General features: G+C 51.1%; 2 protein-coding genes across 10 annotated transcripts in view; one reads left to right on the top strand and one right to left on the bottom strand.

The window, feature by feature from the left end:
* Positions 1-2,124: 2,124 nt before the first annotated feature.
* Positions 2,125-20,171, top strand: FAXDC2 (fatty acid hydroxylase domain containing 2). Of its 2 annotated transcripts, none has more exons than XM_008170092.3 (10): positions 2,125-2,283; positions 7,820-7,885; positions 9,310-9,357; positions 10,940-11,031; positions 11,145-11,248; positions 11,873-11,994; positions 14,491-14,696; positions 15,533-15,638; positions 16,426-16,592; positions 18,293-20,171. In XM_008170092.3, the coding sequence occupies exons 3-10, from the start codon at positions 9,310-9,312 to the stop codon at positions 18,447-18,449; spliced, it is 1,002 nt and encodes a 333-aa protein (XP_008168314.2). In that variant the 5' UTR covers positions 2,125-2,283; positions 7,820-7,885; the 3' UTR covers positions 18,450-20,171. The 2 variants fall into 2 exon arrangements, with proteins under 2 accessions (XP_008168314.2, XP_042706921.2); XM_042850987.2 differs by having other exon boundaries at positions 2,175-2,331.
* Positions 19,798-27,377, bottom strand: part of LARP1 (La ribonucleoprotein 1, translational regulator) — a 76,083-nt gene continuing 68,503 nt past the window's right edge. For all 8 annotated transcript variants that reach the window (XM_065555128.1, XM_065555130.1, XM_065555129.1 and 5 more), the window contains one exon: positions 19,798-25,966. In XM_065555128.1, the coding sequence (XP_065411200.1) occupies positions 25,482-25,966 (485 nt within the window). In that variant the 3' untranslated portion in view covers positions 19,798-25,481. The remainder of the gene's footprint in view (positions 25,967-27,377) is intronic.

Here is a 27,377-nt window from a genome sequence, read left to right as displayed (position 1 = left end):
GTCTGGTCACCCTATTTTCAGGAGCAATAGTGATTTTTTGTGATATGGATACCCATCCACTGGGACCCAAACTCATTTCAGATGGGATACTGCATAGCCAAGCAATAGGAGATGCTTTTGGTTACTGTCAACCTGGATTGGATTCAAACTAGCAACTTAGAAAGTGAAAAGTCCTTATCGAGCCCATTACCAACCCCCTGTGCCATCCAGTCCTCTGTTGGGAGAGTGATTCAGTCACAAACAAGTTCTTATTTAAGTGACAGTTAAAGGGAAACCCCAGAATCTGGAATTTGGTGAGATTCCAATGGTCTTTTACCTACTTTTTCATGCCTGCAGGATAACCCTCCCACTACAAGAACCAGTCAGAATGAAGCTCCGCTCAGTGACTCTGTCCTCATTCAGTCTGTGTATTTCCATTCTCTATGCTGTGTTTCTGCTTGCGAAATGCGGCATCGCCTCTCCTTGAGTCTGAGGCGCCAGAAAACAACAAAAAGGAAAGAGCCCCGCCCCAGCACGGAGAAGTTAGTGTCAGGAGAAAATGTTACTGAAATGTAACAGCAGTTTAGCTCTGAAATACAGTCACAGCAAGTCCCTGAGGTACCAAGTGGCTCTCTGGGGGGAATGTGGGAATGGAGTTTGAAGAGCTGTCCCTCCCTCAGAACACGGCTGGGTGAAAAGTGTCTGTGTGGTTATGAGTACAGGGTATTAGCTACAGACCTTGGGTCATTTGTGATTCTCATACTGGTGGATCTGTCTGAGCTCTAGCCACCATTAACCGAGACGCTGATTACTTGCCTTGCAGACCTGGCAGGGCTAAGTGGAAGTGTGTTGTGGTGTCTCTGTTTCTTCCTCAGCCAGAAAGTGGTGATGGATAACAGCACCTCTCCTGGAGCGTGGATCAGTTGCCACGCTATCTGCTGGAATAAGTCGCATTTTCTGGGACCACACCTGCATACTAAAACTGAGGGCTGCCACAAGTTACTTCTTAGCAGCCCTGCACTACCCAGTGCTCTCATGTACACGACAGACTTCACTACGTGTAAATACTATTGTTAAGCACGAGGGAATCCCAATTTAATCTTTTCTACATAGATAGGACCGATATCATGCTATAGCCCTTTTAAGTCATTGTTCTCTAGTCCTGGTTATGCAATGTGAGCAAACAGTCATAAGAACATAAAAATAACCATACTGGGGCAGACCAAAGGTCCAGCTAGCCAATATCCTGTCTTCTGACAGTGGCCAATGCCAGGTGCCCCAGAGGGAATAAACAGAACAGGGAATCATCAAGTGATCCATCCCCTGTCGCCCATTTCCAGCTTCTGGCAAACAGAGGCTAGGGACACCATCCCTGCTCTACAAGTCAGACTTGTAGAGAAGACAGGGGGCCAAGGACTTAAGCAGCATTGCCCAATAACTCTCCCTGGTAGAAAGAACAGGAGTACTTGTGGCACCTTAGAGACTAACAGATTTATTAGAGCATAAGCTTTCGTGGACTACAGCCCACTTCTTCGGATGCATATATGCATATATATAAATCTGTTAGTCTCTAAGGTGCCACAAGTACTCCTGTTCTTTTTGCGGATACAGACTAACACGGCTGCTACTCTGAAATCTCCCTGGTAGGGTGACCAGACAGCAAATGTGAAAAATTGGGATGGGGGTGGGGGATAACAGGAGCCTATATAAGAAAAAGACCCAAAAATCAGGACTGTCCCTATAAATACACTTTTGACCTCTTGAATTGCGCTGGTTTTAAATATTTGTGCTCAGGACACTGGATGGGGGCAATATGCATAATCTACAAACTTATTTATGTGTAATTTGGGGGTTGAACTAGATACCTCCTGAGATCCCTTCCAACCCTGAGTCTATGATTCTAACTTATGAAAACAAAAGTGAAAAGATTTTTAATGATGTAGCTAAATTACTTTTACAGCAAAAATAAACTCCTTGAAGAACATGCTCCTCTCAATCACACACACACACGCTCTCTCGCTCTCTCTCTTTCAATCACACACACACTGTCTCTCTCTTTCTCTTTCAACTGTCTGAGTGAAAGGGCGTAACAGTTGCCAGCACCAGTAATGGCCAAATGCTGGCTTCACATGACCTGCCTGGGAGGAGACAATCAGCTGCTCACTTATAGACACACCTCCCTCCTCCTTTGCCTGAGGATGTGATAAAGGGAACGACAGCAGCAGTGGAAAGCAGGGAATTGAGTTCTGGATTGGGCTCTGGCCAGCGACCCAGGGCCCCCTTCTAGGCTGCAGCCTGCAGGAGGTGAGCAAAGAGGGAGCAACCAGCACTCTGGGGCACAGTGGTTTAGAGGTACCTGATGGAAACTCTAGGGATGGCAACTCCATTAAGAGACTTGCAGCCTGTTGTTAGTTCTATGAATGCATTTATTAAAAAAAAAAAAATTCAGGATTTCAGAGTGGGGACCGTGTCTGCCCTCCTGTTTGGGCAGTGCCTGGCACACAATGAGCAGCACCAGAAGCACATACGCTAGCTCTGTACCTACCCGTAGAGAGAGGGTGTCCACTGAGCACCTTTTTGGTGTTTTTCTCAGGCATGTGGTTCCCCAAGGCGCCCAGTCTATAGCTGCATCCTGTGGTGTCACAGATAGTAGTTGTCTCTTTTCGCAGGTGAGATTGTTGTTCCAGCAGCTGACTCTCGGCCTGTGTTGGTGCCAGAGGGGTCAGGAGAGAGGGCTAAGGGAAAGGAGCCGTGTTATGGAGTGAATCCATTGCCACAGGCCTGCGCAGTTATTCAGCTCCTGCACCTGCTAGCAGCAGCTGGGTCTCCAGTTGGTGTCTGCAAAGAGGGCTGTATGGCAGGCTCGGTGTAATTAGAACAGGGCAGCTGTTCAGCCTCAGGTTGGAACCTAGGTTGGTAACAGTAAGCTGGGCGGCGGGGGGGCGGAATCAAACTGATAAAATAAGTTTTTGAAAACGTGTCAGCGATGCTATAGTTTGCCAGCTGGTGTCGCTCCGCCTGGCCTGCCCTGGCTTGCTGGCCGCCCAGCTCTTCCCCACCTGCGTGATGCTGTGCAGCAACACGAGCATCATGCTGGTGCCAGCTGGCAACCCCAGGAGAAGAACATCGTCAGGAAGCGGCAATTTGAGTGCTAGCACAGCAAGGCTCAGTGCCAGGGGAGCGTGATCCAGATGCACGGGTGTGAAGAACATCCAGTATTTCCTTGTGATCTTCTGGATGGAATCAGGGATGTGTGTGATGGACAATCCTGCAGCTTGTCTGCAGAGCGATACCCTGACTGAGCTCACTGAGATCATGGGGTGTGTGAAGGGCAAGCTGATGCATCACAACACCCAGCTGATGGAGGCCCTCAAACCACCACATAAATACATGCCAGAGAGCGTCCATGACAGGAAAGACATGGACGCTCTCCAGGGCTGAGCATAGGTCACTGCTCAAGATGGCTTGACAGATGTACAGGGAAGAAAAGCCAACTGTCTGCGCAGATAAGGGGCTGAGTCCAGCTGTCCCGAAGACTGAGTCTGCCTGAATTAATCAGCGGCTGAGGGCTACTCTCTGCGCACCAGAACTTGGCATTGCATGACCAGACATCGAGAGCCAGCTGGGCATCTCTTTTTGCCTGGCGTGATTTCAGCGTCGGGTCTATGCCCAGTGACTAGGCAAGAGTAACATACGCTGCACTTGGGGGCAGTTCGGTTGTGAATGTGGGTGGGTATGATGGGAGACAAGGCACAAGACGGTTTGAATCTGGAGATGGGAATTCCAAGAAGCCACTCCTGAAGGGTGTCCTGGGGAGAGTCAACAGCTGGAGAGTTGGCTACTGGGCTAAGAGAGCCAGTTCTGCTGGATAGGGACATCTGGTGTCACTGGCTGAGCCATCAGTGTCACTGGCTGGGAGAGGATTCTGATTCTTTAGCCTAGCATGTTAGAGTATTAAATGCACAGCTTTGACTTTGCAGGAGTGACTTTCCACATCAAGGCACTCCCCAGGCCTCCCTCCGTGTGCTGCCACCTGGGCTCCGCAAAGCTTCGGCTAAATTAAATAAGGATGATACATTCTGTCTTGCGCTCCCTGGGAGCTGCCCCTTCCCTGGGCTGGCACCTGCGCATCTGACTGATAGACAGTCCAAATGAGGGATGGGGGGGTCCTTCTTCTCCGCCATGGCCGCCTCCAGCTGCAGGAGTGGCTCAGCTCTGCGAGACCAGTCCCCAGCTTTTTCCTTCTGCTGCGCAGACATGACACGGGGGGGGGGGGGGGGGGGGGGGGGGGGCTGTTCCCCGGGAGGGAATGAGGCTCAGATGCAACAAGGGGCGGGGGGCAGGATATGTTTGGTGAACACGTGCCCCGTTGACCATAACTGATGCCTTATGCACACTAGCTCCCTCAGCCCCTCCAAGCACTGACTTCTCCGTTTCCCCAGCCCACCTACCCTGCCATCTGATGGCTGTAAGTTGGACACAGAGATGATCCTGTTTTGCTAGGCCCTCTGCCTCTCTGCTTCTCTTTCCACCCAACAGACTGGTCCCACTGTCTCGACTATCTGGTGTGCCCTCACTTTTCTTTGCTCTGATTGTATTGGTGTCGCAAATCCAGCTTCATGGGACTTAGGGGCTAGGAGATGCTTTTTTGCTGTGGCGGTGCCGGCCAGTGGCATATGAAGTGGATCAATATTGTGTGTAAGGTGTGAGAAGAAAGCTAGCCCGCTCTGGAGGGGCGAGGGGCCGTCTCTGTGCACTCTGGTGAGCTCAGGAAATGTTCAGTGTATTTAAGTCTTGGCTTGAGTTTACTGTGGGTTTCACAGCAGTGGGTTTGGATTTGGCTAACCAATGCTGCAGTATTTGCTGAGCTCAGACGACTGATCGCAGCTGCCCTTTGCTGTCTGTGGTGCTCTTTGCAAGGCCTTGCAAAATGAAGGGAAGCTGCTGATCAGGCCTGGGCCCTTGAACTGCAAATCTGAGTCTGGCTGACCCTTGGAGGACTATCTTTTTGGGGGGAGGGGAGGGGAAGCTGTTCCGTCTCATCCCCCCGCCCCATTGAGAGGGACCCCCTTTTCTCTCTGGCTGCTTCCTTCCACAGCCAGTGCACGAGGAGTGGAAGCGAGATGGTTGTGAGCAGAGACTTAGGGGCTGCTGTGGGCAAGAGGTGCTCAGATGCCCCAGAGGGGCTGCAGCATGAGAACCTAAAAAGCACAGACTAGACGGCAAAGCCAAGCACTTCATTCTGCTGCCAAAACACCTGCTGCAATTCCAGGCCAGGAAATTCTCCTGGGTGTGTCCATGTGCCTGCAAAGAATCGCACCTTCCTATTTTGTAACACTGTAGTACTGTATCTCTTTTAATACACAAACTGGCTGCATGGGCCTCTTCCAATGGCTGGCATGGTAAATTCTGTGAATATGGACTTGTTGGTCCATAAATGGCTGTTGTAGAAATCCAGACCCACTTTTCAGGGATAAGTATTCAGATAATTGAATGTTTTGTAGACTGTTCTGTTTTAAGTTTGACATGTGATCATTAGACTTGCCTATGCCCATGGCTTAAATTCTCATAGTATATTTCCTAGAGACACCTCCTCCACACTCCATGCCCAAAAGCCTGTGTGGGCAGGAGCTCAGGGCTTCTGCCCTGCGGCAGGATGGTGGGGCTAGGGGCATCTGCTGCAGGGAGGGGGGTCTTGGGCTTTAACCCTATGCGGGGGGACACCAGGGCTTCTGCCCTGCATGTTTGAAAATATTTACTGGCGCTCTGCTCCGCATAGCTCAAGCGGAATTTAAGCCCTGGCTGTGCCCGTATTTTACTGCAGGGGTTGAGGCCGTGGTGCTCCTGGCTGGGATTGGCTTGGTTTTAATAACCGTTTCAAACGCTTTGTAAAAATTACTTTAAAAGGCGGATTAAAAAAAAATAAACCAGCATCAGTTCCAGGCGTCACATTTCATGTCAGACTCTGCTATGACTGCAGCCAGCTGAGAGGGCTAATGTTTGTTTGATGGACTTCTGCCTGGTTTATACGCCAGTGGAAATTCAGGCTCCGGTGGCTTCATTAGTTCTGTGTTTAGTGGAATAGCCCCAGCTCAGTGACGTATGTCTTGGCTTAGTGGGTGCATCCTGGGGCATCTCCGCAAAAATGCTATGTAGTGCGGTGCTGGGAGCAGAACAGGATCTAGCTAAATTTGGCTTTTGCCTTTAAATGTAACACTAGATCTCATAGTACCCTTAAGTCAAAGAGGAATGCTGTAATTTGATTACAGGGCAGGAAGGGACCTGGCCATGAGGCATACCAATGGTTATTTTAACAGTTCCCCAAAAGCTCGAGAGATGAGATGGCGTTGGGCAATCCTGCTGCCTCCTCCTAAGGACTCAAAGCCAACTTGCAATCGTTCCAGCCTTCTGACTTGTTGGAGACCCAGTTCCAAGGGGATTTGAGTCACTGGATCAATCTAGAAGACACGTTCTCAAGCACCAGCTATCTAGCAGGCTGTTGTGCATCAGGTCAGAGCAGTGAGGCTCTCCTGTTTATATACCTAGGACCTTATAACATTGCCCATCCCCGTAGCATCTGAGCAATACTCAGTCACAAAAGACCATTGGGCTAATACTATACTGTCCTAGTAGAACAGTTTCAGTTAATATATTCTTCAGAGAGGGGAGGGATAGCTCAGTGGTTTGAGCATTGGCCTGTTAACCCCAGGGTTGTGAGTTCAATTCTTCAGGGGGCCATTTAGGAATCTGGGGATTGGTCCTGTTTTGAGCAGGGGGTTAGACTAGATGACCGCCTGAGGTCCCTTCCAACCCTGATACTCTATGATTCTTGTATAAATGGCCCAGCGATGAAGCGAAATCTCAAAAAGAAATTGCCTTTCTAAGCATAAGCTATTTATTGTACAATCTGTTTCACTAAGGCCAGTGCGTGCAGCTGTGCAGCTAGATAACATCGCAGAGATAATGGGGTTATATTTGGATGAAGCATAACAGCACAATGTGGCTTGATAAGTACATTACAGAGAGCAAAGGGCCTTTTGCAAAATAAGATAATTTGATCCTGCAACAAAGATATTTACACTTGTTATTCTCAAGACAGCAGGCTCCTTCTGTTTGGTAGTCTGAGATACCAACCATTTAGTGTGTTTATCAGAACCATTAGACTCAAAAGTCATTTTCTTTTTTCAGAAGAGCCCTAGCTAGCAAACTAGGCTGCCAGGTTGGAAACAAACAGCGTGTGGAAGATTTTGCAGATTGGAAAGAATCTCATGGCTCAGGAGGGAGTGGGGAGTTTGAGTTCAGGAGGAAGAGGCTAGCAAACGGGATGAAGACACTAGTTTAAAATCTAAACAGCTTCCTCTTATGACGCGTCTTTCAATAGCTCTTATGGGTCAGCACGTCAGAGCTAGCTCAATCCGTTTGCAATTCTGAGTTTTAAAACGGCTGGTTCCCCACATTTGTTAATGTTGCGCACAGCCAGCACCTGCCCTTGTGCTCCAGCTAAGATTAGAATTGCTGGATTCTGGTCCCACCCCCACCACAGTCACTGGCCAAGTCATTTAGGGCTGGATTTCAGTGCTGCTGGGCACCTGTAGCTCCCACTGAAGCCACTGGGAGCTGTGGGCACGCAGCAGCTGTGAGAATCAGCCCTTCCCTTTTTAACCTGTCGGTAAATAACACCCCAGACAGAGAAGTGTCTGATTTTGGACTATAAACCCTGAGCTGAAATACTAACAAGCTTTAAGGAGGCAAAAAAAAAAAAAAGGCATTAAAGATTTACAATTTCAAAGCTGACATGTTGTCACCAAGCTAACGGGTTGATTTTTGTGCTTGTTGGCAGTGTGGTCCTTTACCCGGAAACTCTACAAAAGCAGCTCCCACCAGAGGGAATATTAGCATCACAAAGGTAATGCACCACCACCTTGTGAATTATTTATTTTGTCAGTATTCTGTGCTCTATGTAATCTAGCCTGTTTGCTCCTATCGGAAAGGAGTAAAGGAGTCAGCGTGTCACAGACCATTCCAGCTGATCTCCCCTCTTAAGAGCTCTCCCTGCGGATCTCTCCAGGGTGGAGGGGGGGGAGGTAATTGCTCTTGCTTATGCTAATGGGACTTGGATGGCCAGCTCTAGGAACGAAGGCACTGAGCTGAGGGGCTCTACAGAACCCTCTGTACTAAACCAGTGACTTTGGCTGGGCCCTGAACACAGACTAACCGTTGTGTTGCATCTTCTACTGAGGCACTGGCCGTTCTTGCCTCGTAAACAAACAAAGCTATGCCGCTTCGTTCTTTGTTAGTGGCTCGTGTTGGTATTCTGGAGAATGCCGTTTAGAGGGTTTACTGTGCACTCAGACCCTAATCTTGCAGGTCCAGCAAAACTCCCATGAACTTGACTGCAGTTGGTTCTGCCACAGTAAAGAATGGAAGGTCCACTAGAAGACCTAGTAAAAAATAAGGCCTTTTTCTTGGCTACATTGCTTAGTTCTGAAAGGACCAGGAGTCAAATTCTGCCCTTTGTTCCAGCCATGCAATCCCATTAATATCCAGGGGGGGGGGAGGGTGGACAGGGTTTAACCAAGGGCAGAAACTGGCTCGTGGCTTCTATGTATTGAGTGTTAAATTGTCTTTTATTTGAACATTGATGAAGACTCAGTGAAGCTGAGGTGAGATCAATTGTAAGGAATATTTTGTGTAAGCAAATTTGTTGCTGGGAAAGGTTGGCCATCCAGGAAATGAAAACTCCCTAGGTTAGCCCTGCAGTAGACACTGCACATGCACCAGAAGTACAAGGTTCCTCACGCCAGAACCTGACCTCTAGGAGCACAAGGTAGTTCAGACTTTCTTTCTTTATTCAATCCTTGGCCTCTCTGCTGAGCCTGTCAGCATTGGGCTGGTTAGAGCCAGGGGCCAGTCTGGTTATGATGCTGACACCTGCCCTGCTGGTATTTGAAGAGCCAGCCGATGGTAACGATTTTCAGTCATTCCCCCTGGGCTGGATCTGAAGCAGTGACCTAAAGGTGAAAAGCTCCCTTATCATGTTCCCAGTGTTCGGTGCACAGGCCCCTAGGGGCTATAATTTAAGGGCACAGGGTGATCTATAATTGTAATCCTTCACCCCAGTGATTTACTCTGCTGTACCAGATTTTTTTGTCCCGAAGGCCTGGGCCAGCCCCTGAACACAGCACATTTCAGACCAGTCAGGCCCCCGGGCGAGAGTTGTATCATAACATGTGAAAACTTCCTTTAGGGCTGCTTTCCTACCCTCTTTTCCTCCCCTTCCCTTTTCTTTACAGCTCCCCATTCACTCACTCGCATCATTTATTATTGTAGATGAAGGGAGAGGCTGCATATTCCACTGGGGGCTCACGGCAGAAGCAGGTAAAGACTCAAAACTGATGTCTCAACTGAAATGTTATATGGTAGCTGATGCTCTAAATGTGCACTGAGTATCGTAACCATCTTGTAAAGCAGGTGTAGTGTGTGAACTAGGATGGGGTGATGCTGCAGACTGTAGCCCGCACCAACTGCCCTCACACACATGTATGCAGGGTGATGCGTCACTGGAATCAATGGAGTTACTAAACAAACATGCTGAGAGATCAAAATCTGACCCCGTTGCCTCAAACCCATAACCTCAAGTAAACCTGATCCAGATCCAACAGTGCCTATTCCTCCAACCTCTACTTTGCTACAGTTAAGGACAATGGAGCGTTAGTGTTGAGAGCCAAGTGCATTGATTGCTGATACAAGATCTTAGGCTTCTGAAATTTGGAAAACTCACAGCAGGACTTCTTTAAAGGGTCTTCTCCCAAGCCCCCCAGAGCAGGCTGATTGGTATAGTTTGAGACCGTTATCAGACGAGTTAAACCTTGGTAGGGGTTAGTTAAAACCTCACTGAAATTGATGGGTGTGACTGCTCCCTTCATTTTAAGATACAGCATAAGGAGAGTTAAGGGCCACACCTAAACCAAGGCATAATGGAGTCTGCCCAGAAATTAGCACCCTGCGAATGGAGGGTTCCGGTGGGTGGGGGAAAAAATAGGGTGCAGAGAAGCACCAGAGACTCAGAGCAAGGCAGACTGCAAGAAAGCCAAGCATAGTGTAGCCCTGCGCGAAGCCTAGAGAAAGGCTCAGGGGTGTAGAGAAGATTAGGCCTGGAGGCAAAGAAACTGCTCCTGTTGTTCTTGGTTCCTCCTCCGTTCGCAGCAGCAGGACGCTGTAGATTCCTGGAGAAGAAACAAGATTGTGTCAAAGAAAATACCAGGTGCAATCATCAAATTCTACTCCCAGCCGCAACCACCTACAAGGCCTCCCACTTCGACTAGCCCCTTGGATCGAAAAGGGCCAACACCACTTCACTAGCGCGTCTTCAGGGCAAATGACCTAAATCCTTTCCAGTTCCAGATAATCATTTCCTAAGCATCCTGGAGCAGGAGCATTGGAGAGACAGCCCAGGGCATAGCACTGAAGGCTGCTGAGGAAGGGGGACTCGGGGCTGTTGCCTTACAAAAGGATCAATGGGTGGTGTAAGGGATTAAACTTCTCTTGTTGGTGCCTGTCCTGTGGCATTGCTAAGAGACGAGACAAGTAGGGCAACGAATGTTATTTAATTATGCAAGCCTAATGAACGCGTTGCTGTTTTGAGCTCTTATCTGTTCATCATAATGACCTGTTACACAAGAGAAGGGAGGAAATCACAGACCGATTGCTATCTGGATCCAGTTTAAACGTGTATTTCTTTTACCACACCGATACACACGGTAACATATATTCAGAGCCTCATCCCCACACTCCTAGCATCTGTTGACAGGGTGGAGAACAACTTAGCTCCACTCTGTTCTGTAGAGTGCTGGCAACAGAAAACAAGGGATCCTAGGACTAGATTGTCCCTTGATAGCCTGTGATTTAAAACACAGGCTACTCCATGACCTAGGTGTAATCGCTTGTTTCCTGCTCTCAGGAGGGGAAGCTCTGGGACTCCATGAAGACAACTGGCTTCATAGTGGGTACTAGCCTGCTGCTATTTGCTGCCTTCAGGAACTCTCTCACCTGGTAAGACCGATAGTTTGAGAAGCAACATCTCAGTGGGTGGGGAGATAAGATGGACATGATTTTTGCAATGAAAAGCTAAACCCTGGGTGTAATTCTTGGGCCCTTTTCCCCAGGCACTTGCAGAAGTTCTGGGGGGCTTCGGGCGATTTCTGGCAGGCCCAATGGGAGAAAGTGCTCCACCTGCTTGGAGGAAACGAATGGGCAATTTTCTTTCTAGGTGAGTTGTTTTGAATGCCAAAGCTCAGCTGCGGGAAAGCCGGATTCCAGCTCTCCCAGCGCTCCATGTACCAGAAGTGTGCATTGCCTCCAAATCCCTGCCATGCCTCTCCCATGGTCAGGGTCCAGCCAACATTTTGGGACCACCCTTTCCACTGCCAGTATTTGTAACCACCAAACCATCCAGGGCCTATGCAAGGTTCCCACCGCCCTCGTTGGGCTAAAGTGAAATTACACCCCACGTCTTAGCAGAGTCATTCTTGCCAAAAGTACAGAGGATAAGGCTACACACCTTAGTCATATTCTAGCAGGGGTGGTCCCTGTATTGCAGCCAGGTTTCCTCCTGGGGGTAATGTCTACAGAACACAGCCTGGTGATAATGACTTGGTGGCAGGGGGCAAGGTGCCTGAGAGCATGTCTATATTATTGTAATCTCATCCCCACTCCACTCCTGCCCTTTCATCCCATTCAGGAGCGGTGTCTTTGCTCTGAAACCCTTATGCTCGGAGACTCATTTCTGTCCAGGCCCTGGCCCAGGCACCAGTGCAATATCAATCATTTCTGATGGACAAAGGCTCCCCTGGCTTCAGCAGTCTCTGCCCACCTCTCTCCCCCTCTACCACAGGCACAGCCTTAGTTCCGAGCCTTGTTTACTGGTGCTTCAACGGACTCCTGATGGTGGCAGATGTGACCGGAAAGCCAACTTTCATCACCCGTTACCGAATTCAGTTGGGCAAAAATGACCCTGTAAGTATTTCTCACCGTGCCTGCCGAGCTGGACAAATACCGCCTGCATTTTCTTAGAATAAGAGGGGAGGGGGAGCTGTCAGTCTCCTTCCCCCCGCAACCTCCCGCTCTTCCATTCTGGGGGCTGGCAAAGTAAAATCAAGGCAAGAAGTCTACAGGGCACGAAAATGTAGAGGGAACAGATTGTTCTGTGGTTAGGGCAAGGCTTGGGACACAGGCCATCTGCGGTCAGTTCCCAGTTCAGACACCCTTGGGCAAATCCTTTAGACCTCAATGCCCCCAAGCACTAGCTACATGCGGAGAAAAATCACTAGGATGCCCCAAGCCTGAGTTAGGCACCTAACCTCCTGGGGAAGAGAGGCACCTTAGACTGCAATCCACAAAGGCTAGCTGGGGATGGGGGAAGGGGGCCTGCCTAAGCTAGCCCATGGGAGATGCTAGCAAGAGAGATGTGGGGCTAAGCCCCACCCCTGCCTTGGACATAGGTGCCTGCTGTTGCACTCTGGCTAAACAACAGAAGTCATTGGAACAGCGGGAGTGGATCCTGGGTCTCCCAACTCCCCTGCAAGTGCTTGAACCCCAGGCTATAGCCACACGCCTGCATGTGCTCCAAGAGGCATTTGGAAGCATGAGCTGTAACAGATATGCTTCCTCCAGCGATGGGAGGGGTTTTCCTGTTGATATAGGTAACCCACCTCCCTGAGGAGCAGTACCTAGGTAGACAGAAACACTCTTCCCTCAACCTAGCTGCATGGACAGTGGGGTTGGGGCCACATAGCTACAGTACTCAGGGATGTGAAGTTAAGTCAACATAGCTGCAGTCAGGGGTGTGAAAAACCCACCCCCTGGCAGACGTCACTAGGGTGACCTACTCCCCACTGTCAACATAGCTGGGGTAAGAGAAGAATGCTTCCGTCCATATGGACAAAGTCGCTTGGCAAGGCTGTGTTCCTACCCCATTAGAAACACCCCCTTGCCATCAGCATAGCCTACAGCTACACGACGGAGTTATGCTGGTGTTGCTACGTTGGTATAGTCTCCATAGAGTGTAGACGGCCTAAACCTACGTCTACACTACAGAGCCCACGGCAGCATAGCTCTGTTGGCCTACCCCACCTCCAGAGTAGACACAGCCTGCACTATCTTGCCCAAAACCATGAGCTAAGGCACCAGAAGCTAAGTCTACACTAGGGGTTTTGTCCTGCCCCCCCCTTAACCTACACAGTTGTGGTATAAATTTTAAGCCTAGACCATGGCTAACTCACTCCTCCTTCCCCCCGACCTTTGACAGCAATCAGTTGCACCAATGCCCCAGTATTCTTCACTACATGCAAAAAAGGCAAACACATACATCAGCGTGAGTTGATTGCTAAACCAAACAGCAGTTAATAAGCTTATGCTGTCAGACTTCAGTGTTAACACCCCAGTTTGGTAACTGGGACATGTTTCATACCTCGGCTCACTGCCAGGTCCCGGCAGACAGCAGCTGGCTGCTATTCATAGCACATTTGGAAGGTTTCGTCATAACTGTGTGGGCTAAAGAGTTCTTTCAACGGCATTTCAATTGCTGGAGTGGAGTTAGGCAGCACGTTAAAGCAATTCACAGTCCCACGGCTGCATAACCGCACTGTGCACACGCCCTGGCCACAGTGATCAACAGGGCACGGGGACTAAGTCATCAGAGAAACCCCCACCAGAGGCAGGGAAGGGTTCTACCCCTTTCCTAGAGCCACGGGGCTGCAGGTTAAAGAACGTGCAGGCGAGTGGAGACGTATTCCTGTAGCACCCGACTCGGACTCCTGGCCCTGGCAAATGACATCAAATTGGACACTCAGGTCTTTATTAAAGATTAAGATTATAGAAAGGAAAATTTCAGCCAGAGCCCTTCAGCTGTTTGTCCCAGGGCAGCAAGCAGAGCAGGAAGTCACGGGGAAAGCTGGAGGGAGGCAATTCAATTGGGGACCCACAAGGGCACTGGGCTTTTTTATTGCTCCTCCTTGAAGCAAGGTGGAGCAGCGCACCCGGGGGCTGACAAGAGTCCGTATCTGCCACTGCCGACAGGTGTCTTTACAGAGAGATTGCCGACTCGCTAACACACCCACCTTTTTTGCAGTGAAGACAAAGCCTTACATCAGCGTGGCCATGCTGAGCCACACACCCAGGAGATGCGCTCGCTTTGAACTCCAGCCTTGGAGCTGCTCAGGCTGCCAGGGGGAAGTGTCCTGCTCAGACAGCAAAGGCTGATCCGCTGCTTGGTACCGAAAGTGTGTTTCCGTCAATCCTACCTCTCGCCCCCCCACCTCCAGTGCTGTGCTTTGCCCCCAGCAGAGCCAGGCACTAGGCGGCCAGCGACACGAAGAATGAGGGCGCTGAACTGTAGGCAGATCAGCTTCTTGTTTATTTGCCTAAATGTGAAACTTGGTCCAAAAATAAGTTCCCTCTCCCCAGAGGTGCATGGCTCCATGGTTAGCCTTAGCGGAGTCTCCTCTCTTGCAGGTGGACCCAGCGAAGCTGCGGCAGGCTGTTCACACAGTGCTGCTTAATCAGCTTTTCATCTCTCTCCCAATGATGATGCTCATGCTCCCCTTCATGAAGTGGCGGGGACAGCCCTGCAGCAAGGAACTACCCACCTTTCACTGGTTCCTCCTGGAGCTGTCCATCTTTATCCTGGTGGAGGAAATTCTCTTCTACTATTCGCACCGGTGAGCTGGGCAAGAGAACTCGTCTGTCCTGCAGCTGTTTCTTCCTCCTTTACGCTCCCTAAGAAATGTGAACCGCTCTGTCCGGAATGACGATTGTGCCCTCAACCAAAGACCTCGGCCAGTCAGTGGCACCCGCCTTTCCTTTGGGAGCTCTTGGTGGTATAAGGCTACCAGGGGCCACGTTTAACCAGAGATGATGAAAGTGAGAGGATGGACATGGACTGGCCCACAGGCTAAGGGAGGGAAAAGACAAGTTGATTTTATATGCAAGCTATAATCTAAAGCACTTCACCCGAGCTGGGGGAGGAGGCTGTAACTATTGCTTATAGGAGGAGCTAGACACCAGGCAAAGAAAATCTACAGAGAGTGTATTGTGTATATGTAGACCAAAAAGATTGTGAACTCCCTGGTCAAGGACCATGACCTCCTATACACATGTACAGCGCCTGGCACAATGGGGCCCAGCTACCGACTCTCCAGACCTCCAGAGCGCTACCACTACACAATAAAACCCCCAAAACAGATGCAGAGTAAAGTAGAAAAAAAAAGAAACAACCCACCTCATAAAGAAAGAGAGAGAGAGGCAGTTTAACAGCAAATAAAGCAATTGTGGGAATACACACAGGCCAGGTGAATTGCCCAAGGACCCCTGGGTTCTATTTCTGGTTCTGCCTTGACTCATGAGTCCTGACGGCTAGCCCCAGTCTTTAATTCACTAGGCCACTTGGCTGCTCTAGAAATCTATACGTTAGAAAAGTATTGAGGATGCACCCAGACTGACATTGGTCTCAGGGTTGACTGGACCTGAAGACTTCATTCTGGTTCTCTCCATGCAGGCTTGTTCATCACCCACTTCTGTACAAGCGCATACACAAGAAGCACCATGAATGGACAGCCCCCGTTGGTGTGGTCTCCCTCTATGCTCATCCGGTCGAGCATGTGGTAAGCGGGCACTCTTGGGGGTCACTGCCCAGCAGCCTATCAAGTAAACCCAACCCATGGCTGTGGGCTTTGCATTTCCACTGGGTGAGGATTTGTGGATAGGGAAGAGAGTAGCTACACTTCAGACCCTTCCTGGTGGGAGATGAAGCTGGAGTTTGTGGCGTCTCCAAAAAGCTACTGTAGAAGTGTCTGGTGGCCCTTTGCACTGGGACTGCAAACTCGTAGGGTAGAGCCAGGTAAGACAGGGTCAATCTACTGTCAGACAAACCTTTTGGGAGCCGGGGCCTCCAGCAGGTTTGAGCATGATGGAATGGGGCCTCCTTGAGGTGGCAGATCTGGTGGAAGATCTTGCTGCATAGCCTAGGAAAGGTCCAGGTGACCAATGCTGGGCTGCTTCATCATGAACTGTCCCAGCCAGACACACGTGCCAGGCGGTAAGCAGTGAAACCTGAGAGAGGGAGTTGAGATGTTAAAGCAACTTGAGTTACAGTGGGAGTTGGCCTCGGTCACCTCCTTTATCTCAGTCTCTTAGGTGCATTGGCAGAACACTCCCAGTGACTCTGCGATGAGTCTCCCACGGCAGCACTAGCTAACTTGATATCACACCTCCACGAGATGCTTGACTCCCGCTATTCCACTTCAACCAAGTGCCACGTTCAGCATCAGCAGCACCGGGTTCTAGGGGCTCTCGTAATACAAGCAACAAGAGGAGACGCCAGTTGCGGCCTTTTGAACAGAAGGTTTGGGTGTGCATGCTAATGAGACAGGGCTTGTGTCTGAATTCCAGTTTTCCAACATGTTGCCTTTGCTGGTGGGTCCGATAATCCTGGGATCCCATGTTGCCTCCATCATGGTGTGGCTCTGCCTTGCTATTCTGGCTACATCCATCTCGCACTGCGGCTACCACCTGCCTTTCCTCCCCTCGCCGGAATTCCACGACTTCCACCACCTCAAGTAAGGTCATTGGACACTATCCGTACAGTTGCCCCTCCCCTCATGCTCTGTAGGCTGGGTCACCCCATCAGTGGCGGAGACGGGACGTAGCCCATTTGTGAGGACCAGTCTCACATGACTACTAGTTAATCTGCCCCACCTGAGTCTAGCTCACCTGAAGGCAGCTTGAATGGGTCCAGCATCCTCACCCTCAGTGAACAGGAAGCACAGAGAGGTCAGAGCAGAGGACCAGGCCTCAGGCAGTTCCTGCTTCCTTACTTCAGCTCAGCCACTGACGCACCCTGCAACCCTCAGACAAATGACTGACCTTTTCCTTTCCGTTTCGCGGTCAGCTGAGCTGGAAAACCGGCTACAAAGCAGAAAACCAAAGGCTGAATCTGAGCTCAGGTTTCTTGGGTGGATTAGACAGAGAAAATAATGTGTAGGTTCCAGAGAAGCAGGCATAGCCTGGGCTTTCCTAGCAGTGATCTAGGGCAGGGGTAGGCAGCCTATGGCACCGAAGGCGGCACGCGCGCTGATTTTCCACGGCACTCACACTGCCCAGGTCCTGGCCACCGGTCCGGGGGGCTCTGCATTTCAATTTCCTTTTAAATGAAGCTTCTTAAACATTTTAAAAACCTTATTTACTTTACACACAACACTAGTTTAGTTTTATATTATAGACTTATAGAGAGAGCTTCTAAAAACATTAAAATGTATGACTGGCACGCGCAACCTTAAATGAGAGTGAATAAATGAAGACTCGGCACACCACTTCTGAAAGGTTGCCGACCCCTGGGCCAGGGCATCAAGGACAATGCTTTGTGGAGCATCTTTCTGGCTACTTAATTCCTTCTCTGGCCAAAGACAGCAATGGAAAAAACCAGACAGTCCCACAGCTGAAAAGCCTGATACAGCAGGAACCAGGCTTCGCCTAGTCAAAGTGCTGTGCGCACACGTGATCGTTAAACCCCCCCAACGGAGGTGAAATACTAGCACCTTTTTGCAAAGGTAGCGCAGCAAAGCCGTGTCAGGCCTGCAGGTAGAGTTCTGAGGGAGGTCCTGGTTCCCAGGGCTGTGCTCTGTTCCCTGACCATACTCCCCGGCTAGCTTCGCTTCCCCTTTCCTGCAGAAACGGGGACGGCAGTTCAGTTCCGGCCAAAGGACGGGGTGATACTTGATGTATCAGCGAGTGCGTATCACCCCCCACCTCTCCACGGCACTGATCATGCTGTATGCCAGGAGCACAGATCACCGGGGACATCAGAACCTATGGGGCTGAGCAATGCTGTAGGGCCAGCTCATAACCTCCTTGGCCATAGGGGTGTGTACAGCCCGTCTGGTCTTCTTGCGACCTCAGGCGCTCATGTGCCTTGGAGTTGTGGCTCTCCGGCGTAGAGTCGCACTCTCCCGCTCCCTGGCTGGTGATGGCTGCAAAGGCAGCCCGCGGTGCCTGGGGATGGAGAACACCCCCTGGCTCAACACCTCTCCTAGATGATTATGTAGCAAGACGGGCAGGTTCTGGGCTAAACCCCCATCCAGTCCCGCGCAGGCTGCAAAGCAAAGGCTGGGAGAGACAAAAAGTAAAGCAGGATTGACAGGGCTCTGATAGGGACACAGGATATGGGAGGGGGTGAAAGGGAAGAGATCTGCATGGCCTACCTTGTTTCTCACCTGTAACCCCCAGTACCCTGCGTGGTCCCTTTCTGCTTGGTTGCCAGGTTCAATCAGTGCTACGGAGTCCTGGGGGTGCTGGACCGCCTGCACGGAACGGACACACTCTTCAAGCAAACCAAGGCCTACGAGAGGCATGTCATCCTGATGAGCCTCACCCCTCTCACGGAGACTATTCCCGACTCGCCCAAGAAAGCCAAGTGACCCGCCTTCCCCGCGGCTTGCGGCACGCTCACAACATGGGGACTCACGAGAGCTTGGAACGATGATTATGCCAAATAATTTTCTAATGAGAAGCAGGTTATTGTTCATCCTAAGTATCAAAGACAAAGTGGAACTGTAACCCGTTGCCGGGGAGATTTGCACTCGCTTCCCTTTGGCCCCCACCAGCCCAGAGCGCAAAGCTGAGCTCCTAGCAGCAGCCCTACAGCTGTGGGGTCTCCTCAAGTGAGCGTAGGGTTTTTAGTCCCCTGGATCAAGCTGCCCACAGACTGCCCCACGCAGGTTCCCTTCCAGCCCACAGAATTGGCTGCTGTTTAGATCTCCATTTCCTGCTGGAGGCTTTGGGGCCCAGGACATCTCACCTGCACTGCATGGGGAGTTGCAGAGGAATTCAAGAACACTGCACTCCAGACATTCAGCCTGGCCCAATCTCATCCCAGCACTCTGGGCCTGGGATAAGCAACCTGAACACCCCATGGAAACATGCTTGTTGAGGCCACGTGGCCCTTCGTAACCACTTTGCCAGCACCATCAGCCCTGAGAGCTCAACTTCCCACAGTACAGTTCCCCATACCTATGGCATAAGGGCTTCAAGCTTTAAACCATCACTGATCACCAGTGAGGGTCAGACAGAAGCTATCCCCCCCACGGTACCGTGCTACATTACTGGGAGCACTGAGTAGGTTTTATTGTTTTAACAATTAATATGGCAGGTGAAACCAAAATGCAAGTCACTAAGGGAACTTTCCAGGAGGGAGACTCTGGAGCGGAAGTCTCATTAGCACAGCCAGTATGGGCGGACCGCTCCATCCCACTGAGACTCACCTCACTTCCAACACAGCAAAGCAGACAGAGGGAAACCCCTAGGATTGCATAAAGTTATACGCGATGGAAGAGCTCACCACCACCACTGTTCTCCTGAGCTGTTTAGTAGGGAGTGCTGCAAAACCCTTAAAGAAAATGGTCTCCCAGTCAGAAAACCACTACCCAATTAGACACAACTGAAAGTATCACATGGTGCACCGAGAGCTGCGAGTGCTGAAAGTCAGGACTGAGATGTGTTAGCAGAGCGGTATGGGGGCCCGGGGCTGGAACGAGCAAGGGAAGAGTGCACTGGATTGAGACTAAGTAGTCCTACAAGAGCTCTTCTGCTGAGAGCTTGTATAGTGCCTAGCGGCAGTGTACTGATCAGGTGCCATCAGTCTCTCACCTTCACGAGTATTCATTCCACAGGAGACGTGTCTCATCTGTCGCTCAGACCCTTAGACCCCAGAGCACGACCGAGAAGAGAGTAAGGAAGGTTGCAGGGACAGGAGAGTCCATACCACACTGTCTTTTGAGGTTTTTATTTTTATACATTTTTTTGTATTAAAAAGGAAAAAGCATAATTACCACAAATTACAAAGGACTAAAGCATTACTAGAATAATGAATCACATCAGCCTAGAAAGCAGATACTCTGAATAATATTAATGTTATAATACAAGCTCTCGTTCAAGTATTTTACATTTTTTGTTGTTGTGGTTTTTCTTTTCCTTTTAAATGGGATGATGATCCTAGCACACGAGTCATTATGTACTATCAACAGAAGATGGATCACAGAGTGGGTCGTATTAACAAGATTTTCCTCCCCCGTGATGAGTGGTCTGATAAGTCATTTTAAATTTGTCTCTACAATAAAACGTAGCTGAAGAAGGTTGCAAAACTTTTTCCTCTTTTGTTTTTGGGAGTAGAGGGGATGAGGTTGGGACAGACAGAGCCTGGTTGGGAAGGGCAGCCAGATCAAACTAATATCCCCTTTTGTTCTGGCTGAGTAATTGGGCATCTAGACAAAAACACTGGCTCTTTATTGAAAAGCAGGTTATCCACACAGCTTTGAGCAGTTCAGAGTGAGACCGGACACTGGAAAACCCTCCCTGCTCCAACCACTTCCAGTTAAAGCTCGGTGTCAATTTCCGAGTCGGAATTCCATGGGCTGGGTGAAAGTACATGCCACAGGGACCAACTGAGGCTGGGGCTGGAAAGGGAGGAGAGTTCGGCCATCCTTTCCCACAGGCACACACTATGCCAGGAAGACTCCAATGGATGAAACGATACCAAGCCCCCCTCTCCCAGGGATATCATTGGTACAAGCCAACCTATTGTACACGACTGATATTCTGGAGGTGATGAGAAGCGGGAATGTACCACTGAGGAATAAAGAGGAGGGATTGGGGTGTTAGTTGAAATACATCTGATTTTTGACATGAAAGTGTCTATAAAAACCAAAATGGATAGGTTTAAGCCCATGCCCTTTCCCGCTCAGAGAGCTTCCAACAACAGGGTGTGCTCGTCACAGATACGTCGGTCCTATGTTCAAGTGTCTTCAGAAAGTGAAGATGTAAACGATTCTTTGAAACGTTAACCCTAGAATTTTTTTTTTTAAAGTCACTCCACCCAATCCACATCAGAGATGAAACTGTTTTCCAAAAAAACAAACAAACACTCTCCTCAATTATTATAGGACTTGGAAATTAAAACTAAAAAGTCAGTGAGGCATTTAACATCAAGTGTAGCAACCCTCTCCTTAGTAAGAGCCTAACGTTGATTCCAAAAGAAAGCGAGCGGACGACCCAAAGTCTCGGAGAAGAAACACACACAGGATACAGAGCATTGCAAACAATTTGCTACATTGACAGATTTGTGTGTGTGTTTTTGCTTGATAAAACAAGAGAGATCAGAAAGGCATTACCAGCTAAAAGGCTCCCCTCTGCATTGTTGTATTGTACGTGCACAGAAGTATGGCAGAGTATTGAGGTTAATATGTCATTTGTTACAGTACAGTCAACCAATCAGAAGCAGAGTGAGTGAATACAGAACCTGGACAGAATCCAACAATTACAGATAACCACCGGGAGGGGGAAACGAGCCACGAGGAGCAGACAAAGCAGCAGCACCTAGACAAGTTTTCCTTTAAAAAACCCCAAACAACCCCACCTCTGTGCAAACCCTGAACCACAGTGTTTTGGATCCTGCCACAGCTACCTGCCTGCAAGATGGACATCCAACGTGCAGGGGATGCACAGGATTTAACAGACACTTCCACCTGAAATGGCAAGGCCAACTGCACCCCCACTTGGGGGTCGTAGGGCAGACTTGGCTTTGCATTAACAGCTGCCTCAGACTCCCCCCACAGCAGACATGACAACCGCAAGCTACAGAACCGATGAGCACGTGGGAGAACTTTTTTTTTTCTTTTTTTAAAGGAGGTGGGATGGCCAAGATGGACCATCCCTGACTAGAACGGAGATCAAGTTCCTCCCGGGAAAGTGGTGGTGGTGGTGGGGGGAGGGGGGAGGAAATCAGGCCAATGCAAATGTCAGACCATCTGCTCTTCTCTAGAAGGGAAAGGTATTTCAACAGCCACTTCCCCGCCGTGGAGGTGTGTTCGGCCACATACAATCCTCTTGCTATATATTCTACGTAGCAGAGGTGGGTCTCACTTAGTTTTGGGAAGGTGCGTCCAGAGACTCGTCCCATGTGCACCATGAGGCATGGCAGACCTCTCTGAGGTCAATCCTAGCATTCAGTCACCCCTCAGCCCTGGTACCCACTAAGCAGGCTGTGGGGCTCTGTGCCTGTGAAGACAGGCTAGAACCCTATGGGGTCAGCCCTCGTCTGAGCAATGGTGCTGGAGACTTGTACTCCTGGTGCCACCCAACGCTAGATTGTCCTCCCCTCTTTGGAACGTGGCCTACATCGTACACTGCAGGCACCAAACAGCAAGTCTCCTCTCCCTCTAGAGCAGAGGGTGAAACAGGACCTTGTTGCAGGACCATACGCAGGATGCAATGCCTCTCTCGGGTTCATTTCCACGTCTCCTCTCCCTCCCCCAGGTATCTGGGCCTGCCTCACACAGCAACGTGCCAACACAGCTCCCACTTGACCCTATTGTAATCTGCTACAATTCAACGGCATGTCAATCCTGGGCTGTGGCACAACTGCTGGGATCTCTCTTCTGGGCAAGCTTCTCCTGCAGAGAAGACTTTCTAGACAGGCCCCGGTCACACGGACGACAAATGACAAACCACTGACTAAAATGGGAAACAAACTGCTCTGGGCTGAAATTGGAGAGGGTGTCGCACAAACAAAAAGACTGAACAGAAAATCAGTTTGGATCTCTGAAGTTCTCTGGAACGTTCCTGGGCACTTCTGCCATCCAATGGCTCCTTTAGCCTGTTGATTTCACAAGCAACCACTCCTCAAGGCGAGACCACTTTTCCTAATTTCTGGTTTGAGTTCAATGGGTAACAAAGAGACCATGCCCCCCAGTAACAGACAGCTGTGTCTCCGCAGTCACTGCTCAATATCCTCCCAGCTCTTCCCTACCACCCCCATCTAAATCCCAACACGCCTGCCAGAGGGAGGGTCTGGCTCCAGCTCACAAAACTAGGGAAATTCAAAGTCAAGGCTGAAAATCAGGGCTGACACGCGATCGCGCTGCACCTGCGTGTTGGGACTCTCATGGCCAACCGGGCACTCCGTGCAATCCCAAACACAGCAGAATAAGGCAAGGACTCGGGGGAGGCCTGTGTGTTTAAATCATTAGCGGCCTTTAGCTGCGCAATATACCAGGATCTTGATCTGAGGGAACACCGAGTACCAGCCACTCGGTTCCCTTGGCTGGGCTCTAAGCTACTGACAGCAGCTCGGCTGTAGGGTCACCCAACGCTGCTCTGAAACAACCAGCATCTCTGCCCCCTCCCCCCCAGCAGCCTGTTTTATGCAGTGTAACTCTGAGAAGCGGGTTGCTTTCACTGGACAGGGCACATTAGCAGCACATGGACCTCTCGCTACCCACCTCTGGCAATGCCGATACCCAACGGCGACGAACTCTGGCGGACCCACCCAGCTTTGCTCTGAACTGCTGCGCTCCAACCCCGCAGCACTGCTGGGCTTCCTGTCGGTACAGGGCAGGGTTCCCAGCTACTAAGCAGCATGCAAGCCCTAGAGACACCCCCCTTGCCAGGAGCGGTGCCTAGTACGTGAGGCAGCCCTAAATCAGTGGGATGCTCAGAGGTGACATGCCATTGCACTAAAAGCTGATGGGGCAGCAGTGAGCGGTGGGGGGGGGGGGGGAGGGGAAGAGGGGAGGGGGGGTCCTACGCTGCCCAGACAGCAGCAGGCCAAGGTAGCAGCATCTGCAGACATTCTTTTCGATACCCATCGAGCAAGGCCTTAGGCCAACACACAGGAGATACAGCCCAGAACCCAGCAAAGCACATGCGTGAGCACATGGAGGCAGAATGTATTACCAGCAAGGGAAGTACCCCTTCCCCTCCCAGGAAATTCACCTCCACCTTCCAGCCTGAATTCCGCACTGCCTCGTTGCCAGGACACAGGTCACCTTGCGAGCTACAACTTCCTTCCGTGCCATCTCAGCCCCGTCTGCTCCCCACCCCGGCCAAATCCCACCAGGCGCGCTTGTGTTTTGGAGAGTCCGAACGCACATGCTCCCCGAAGCCGTCCCATGCTGCACCGCCAAGTGGTGCTGTGGTCGGGCGAGCAAAACCCAGGGCTCCGCAACCATTGCAGTGTGGTGCCTGCCATGCACCCTAACGGGGGGAAAGAGGAGGACTGAATGCACCCATCTGTAACAGGGAAACCCGCACTGTGACCACATTTCGCAGGCAGCTGTCTGAATTGAGACCATCCCCACCCAGCCAGCCCCCTGGATCAGCACTGGTCCAAGATGGGTTTCTTGGTATCCGCTTTCCTCAGCTGCTGGGCCGTAGCATTAACGTGCTCCGGGACATTCACGTTTCTCTCGGCTCCACGCCCCCCCTTAGCAGTGAGAAATCCAGCCACTGGGGCTGTCCCCTTCCCTGCTAGGCTCCTACCCTCCCAGCAGACCGATAACCCCACCAGCGCTGCCCCTGCTTGTTGGACTGGTGGAAGAGGAGAGAAAATGACAGTGCACCTGTAAGTCTGAGTGAGGCAAATAGCACGGACAGTTGCTGTAGCAGGAAGGACACTACAACAGTATATACATTACATCGGCTTCAACTACTTCGGCTATTAAGTCTTAGATTAAGCTGCGTCAGCACCGCTTCCTCTCCGGAGTGGGCCCTACAGCCCACCTCCAAGGAAAGGGGGGGGATCGTCCGGCGTAGTCTGTACAACGTCCCTCTCGGCTGCAGAAAGCAGTTCCGGTGTCTGTGTCAATGCAACCGGGTCGCCCGGGAGATCGCCAGCCGTTCCCTGCAGGAGTCTCCCAAAGGGAGGAGGTTACGGAGGGGCTCCCACTGCTTGGCCGAGGGCTCTCGTCCCACGCAGACGCCACGCCCCGAGGCCACATGAGGAAGTCAGGCGGGTCACAGAACTCCCACTCCACAATAAGGCAACATTTTTTTTCTTTTTTTTTTTTTAAACAATTATTTTCAAGGAAGAAAGCCAAGGGAGAGCAGTCTGTGTAGAGGGTGCTTTTGTTTTTTTTTGTGGTTTTCAAAGGGAGAGGAAGAGAAAGCTCCTTCTAGTGCGGTCAGCGTTCCTGCACGAGCCTGCAGATCCCATCCTCGCTGTCCTCGCACAGAAAGGTTGAATGAGCCCATTGCGATGCCTGGTCAAGGTCCTTTGGTTGACTTCCAATTGTCCATGATGGAAGGGTGAGTTGGGTGGAGGGAAATGGAGCTGGCAGGAGGAGGGGCAAATACAATCAAGTCTTTTTGTATCGGTTGGGTTTGTGTTTTTAAAACGCATCCTTGTATTCGGAATGGGTGAAGTCAGCCGGGTCAGGGACGTCGGGGTGCCACAGGCCGACTCGACACGGAACCTCGTAGCTTTCCGAGCAGGCTGCATAGCTGATCTGAAGGGGTGCGTGTCCGGAGGGAGGGGGGGTGGGAGAGGAGGGGAGAGGGGCTGCGTAGCGCAGAGTGATTTTGGTAAATCCAGACGAACTTCTATCAATAATTTAAAACTTGATATATATATATAATAAAAAAAATATCTCCCCCTTCCCAACCCACCCAGAAAGAAGCTAAGACATGAAAGTGGGGGCGGAGGGGGTCCAGCTCCAGTCAGTGACAGACAGCAAGCAAAGGATCCTTTTTGGATTGCGATCGTCTTGTTTTCCCGCCACAAGAGAGGTCGTGTGCGTTGAAGTTTCCCCCAGCAGCCTATTCTTGGACACCCACGTTCCGACTCCCCCTCTGTCCCTCCCCACCGCACTTCTCCCCTCCCCCAGTCCAACTCCCCACCAACCCACCCCTTCCCCCATAGGAAGCAGAAGCTCCAGCTTCTCTACTTCCCCAGTGTTTGAGATGCCACAGCCGCTGTGGCAAGGGCATGGTGGCTCAGGTTTTTGGCATCCTCTCTCGCAGGCTGGCTGGACGAGGCATGGGCTTGGCTGGATGGGGACTGGCTGACCGGTTTGCTGGAAGACTGGGAGGGGTAGCGCTTCCTTCCATCTCCTCCTGACATGGACGGGAATCGCTTGTGACCACCTTCCTCTCCCATGGGTGGCTGAAAGAGAAACGTCCCTGGCATCAGAGCAGCCATCTCAAAGCAAGTCACCCCCATGCCCACGGTCTTGCCTCCACCGCCCCCTCGCACCCGTGTTCTGCACCTGTCGTCACCTGGGAAGCCCCATCGACGGTTGCAAGAGCCCTCCCTGGATCCCAGGGAACAAGGGGGGTGGGGAGGCTAACCTTAGCCCAGCCTCCCCATCCACTCACGCAGGTGCTCAGGGGGAGGGCTGCACTCCGGCTGCATTAGGGAGCCAGAGGGAAGAATACTTGTGGGGCAAACTGGCTTCAGGCCCAGGCGGATCCTTGGCCGGGGGAAGTTTTCGCTCTCCCCTTCTTGTTATAATCCTGATTCCTCTCCCCAGGAGGCAGCAGCTCGAGCTGCTTTTGCTTCCTGCTGAGTCATGACAGCGAGCAAATCATTCGCGCTTCCCCACACGGAGTCCCACTGGGATGCGGCCTGCCCTACATTCGCTGACGGTTCCAACCCACCACCGCCCAGATTCATCCCCTAAGCGCATGCAGGGAAGCCATAGGGGCCTCCGGCGAAGGTTCCCCCTCTCTGCCCAGCCTCTCTCAGCAGAGTACAGTTCAGCGGTCCAGTGCAGGCCAGGGAACCAGCTCGGACTACCAAACCTGGCTCCACCAAGCAAGCCAGCTAACTTGGTGCGGTGTTTTAATCGCGGACACAATGGGGAGGAAAAATACTTACCTGTCTCCCTGGGGACAGGGGGGTTAATAGAGTAAATGTTTGTACAAACGGGCTTAACCTGGCTCCCAATATGCAAACCTAGTGGTCCCTTGTTTCTCGGAGGTGGAACCCTCAGGAGCACTGGGCAGGTACAGAAGGGTAACTGATCTCCTATCGGAGAGGCCTGTGCTAACCCCCGAGCGCTGAGTAACCTGCCAGCGGGGCAGGGTTAGCTTTCCTGGCTCCGCCATACCAGGCAGGCCCCTCTCTTCCCTTATCTAAGGCTGGCTGTTCTGTCCTGCCCCACCTCTAACACCCACACACTATCCGTGCGGCAGCCTCCTGCCCAGCCCCCCCTTTATTTCAAATTCTGAAATTCTCTCTCCTATCTCCTGCCCGGGACGCTTCACACGCCTGTGCTGCTGGCTCCTCGACTGTCGCTGTATCAGACTGCGCTCAAGCTCAGCTGCTCCTAAAGTCACTGACTCATTGTCAGAGATCTAGGGTGAAAATGCCACCTCACCGTAACCCAGTCACGGCGTGTGGGGGAGCGTCCCCCGGCCTCCCCCACGCAGCCCGGCTACAAAAGAGCACATGGGATCAAAGCAAGGCCCATGCTTCTCTCCAGCAGGGAAGCACTTCACAGCTGTTCAGAGCCGGGGAAGCAAAACAAAGTTGAATATTATTCCCATGGAGACCGAGTAGCCAAGAAACAGCC

The sequence above is a fragment of the Chrysemys picta genome, chromosome 8, assembly GCF_011386835.1.
Source record: "Chrysemys picta bellii isolate R12L10 chromosome 8, ASM1138683v2, whole genome shotgun sequence".
In the NCBI taxonomy this organism is placed as follows: domain Eukaryota; kingdom Metazoa; phylum Chordata; order Testudines; family Emydidae; genus Chrysemys; species Chrysemys picta.
The sequence above is the reverse complement of the archived record's forward strand: the minus strand, read 5'-3'. Positions and strand labels throughout refer to the sequence as shown.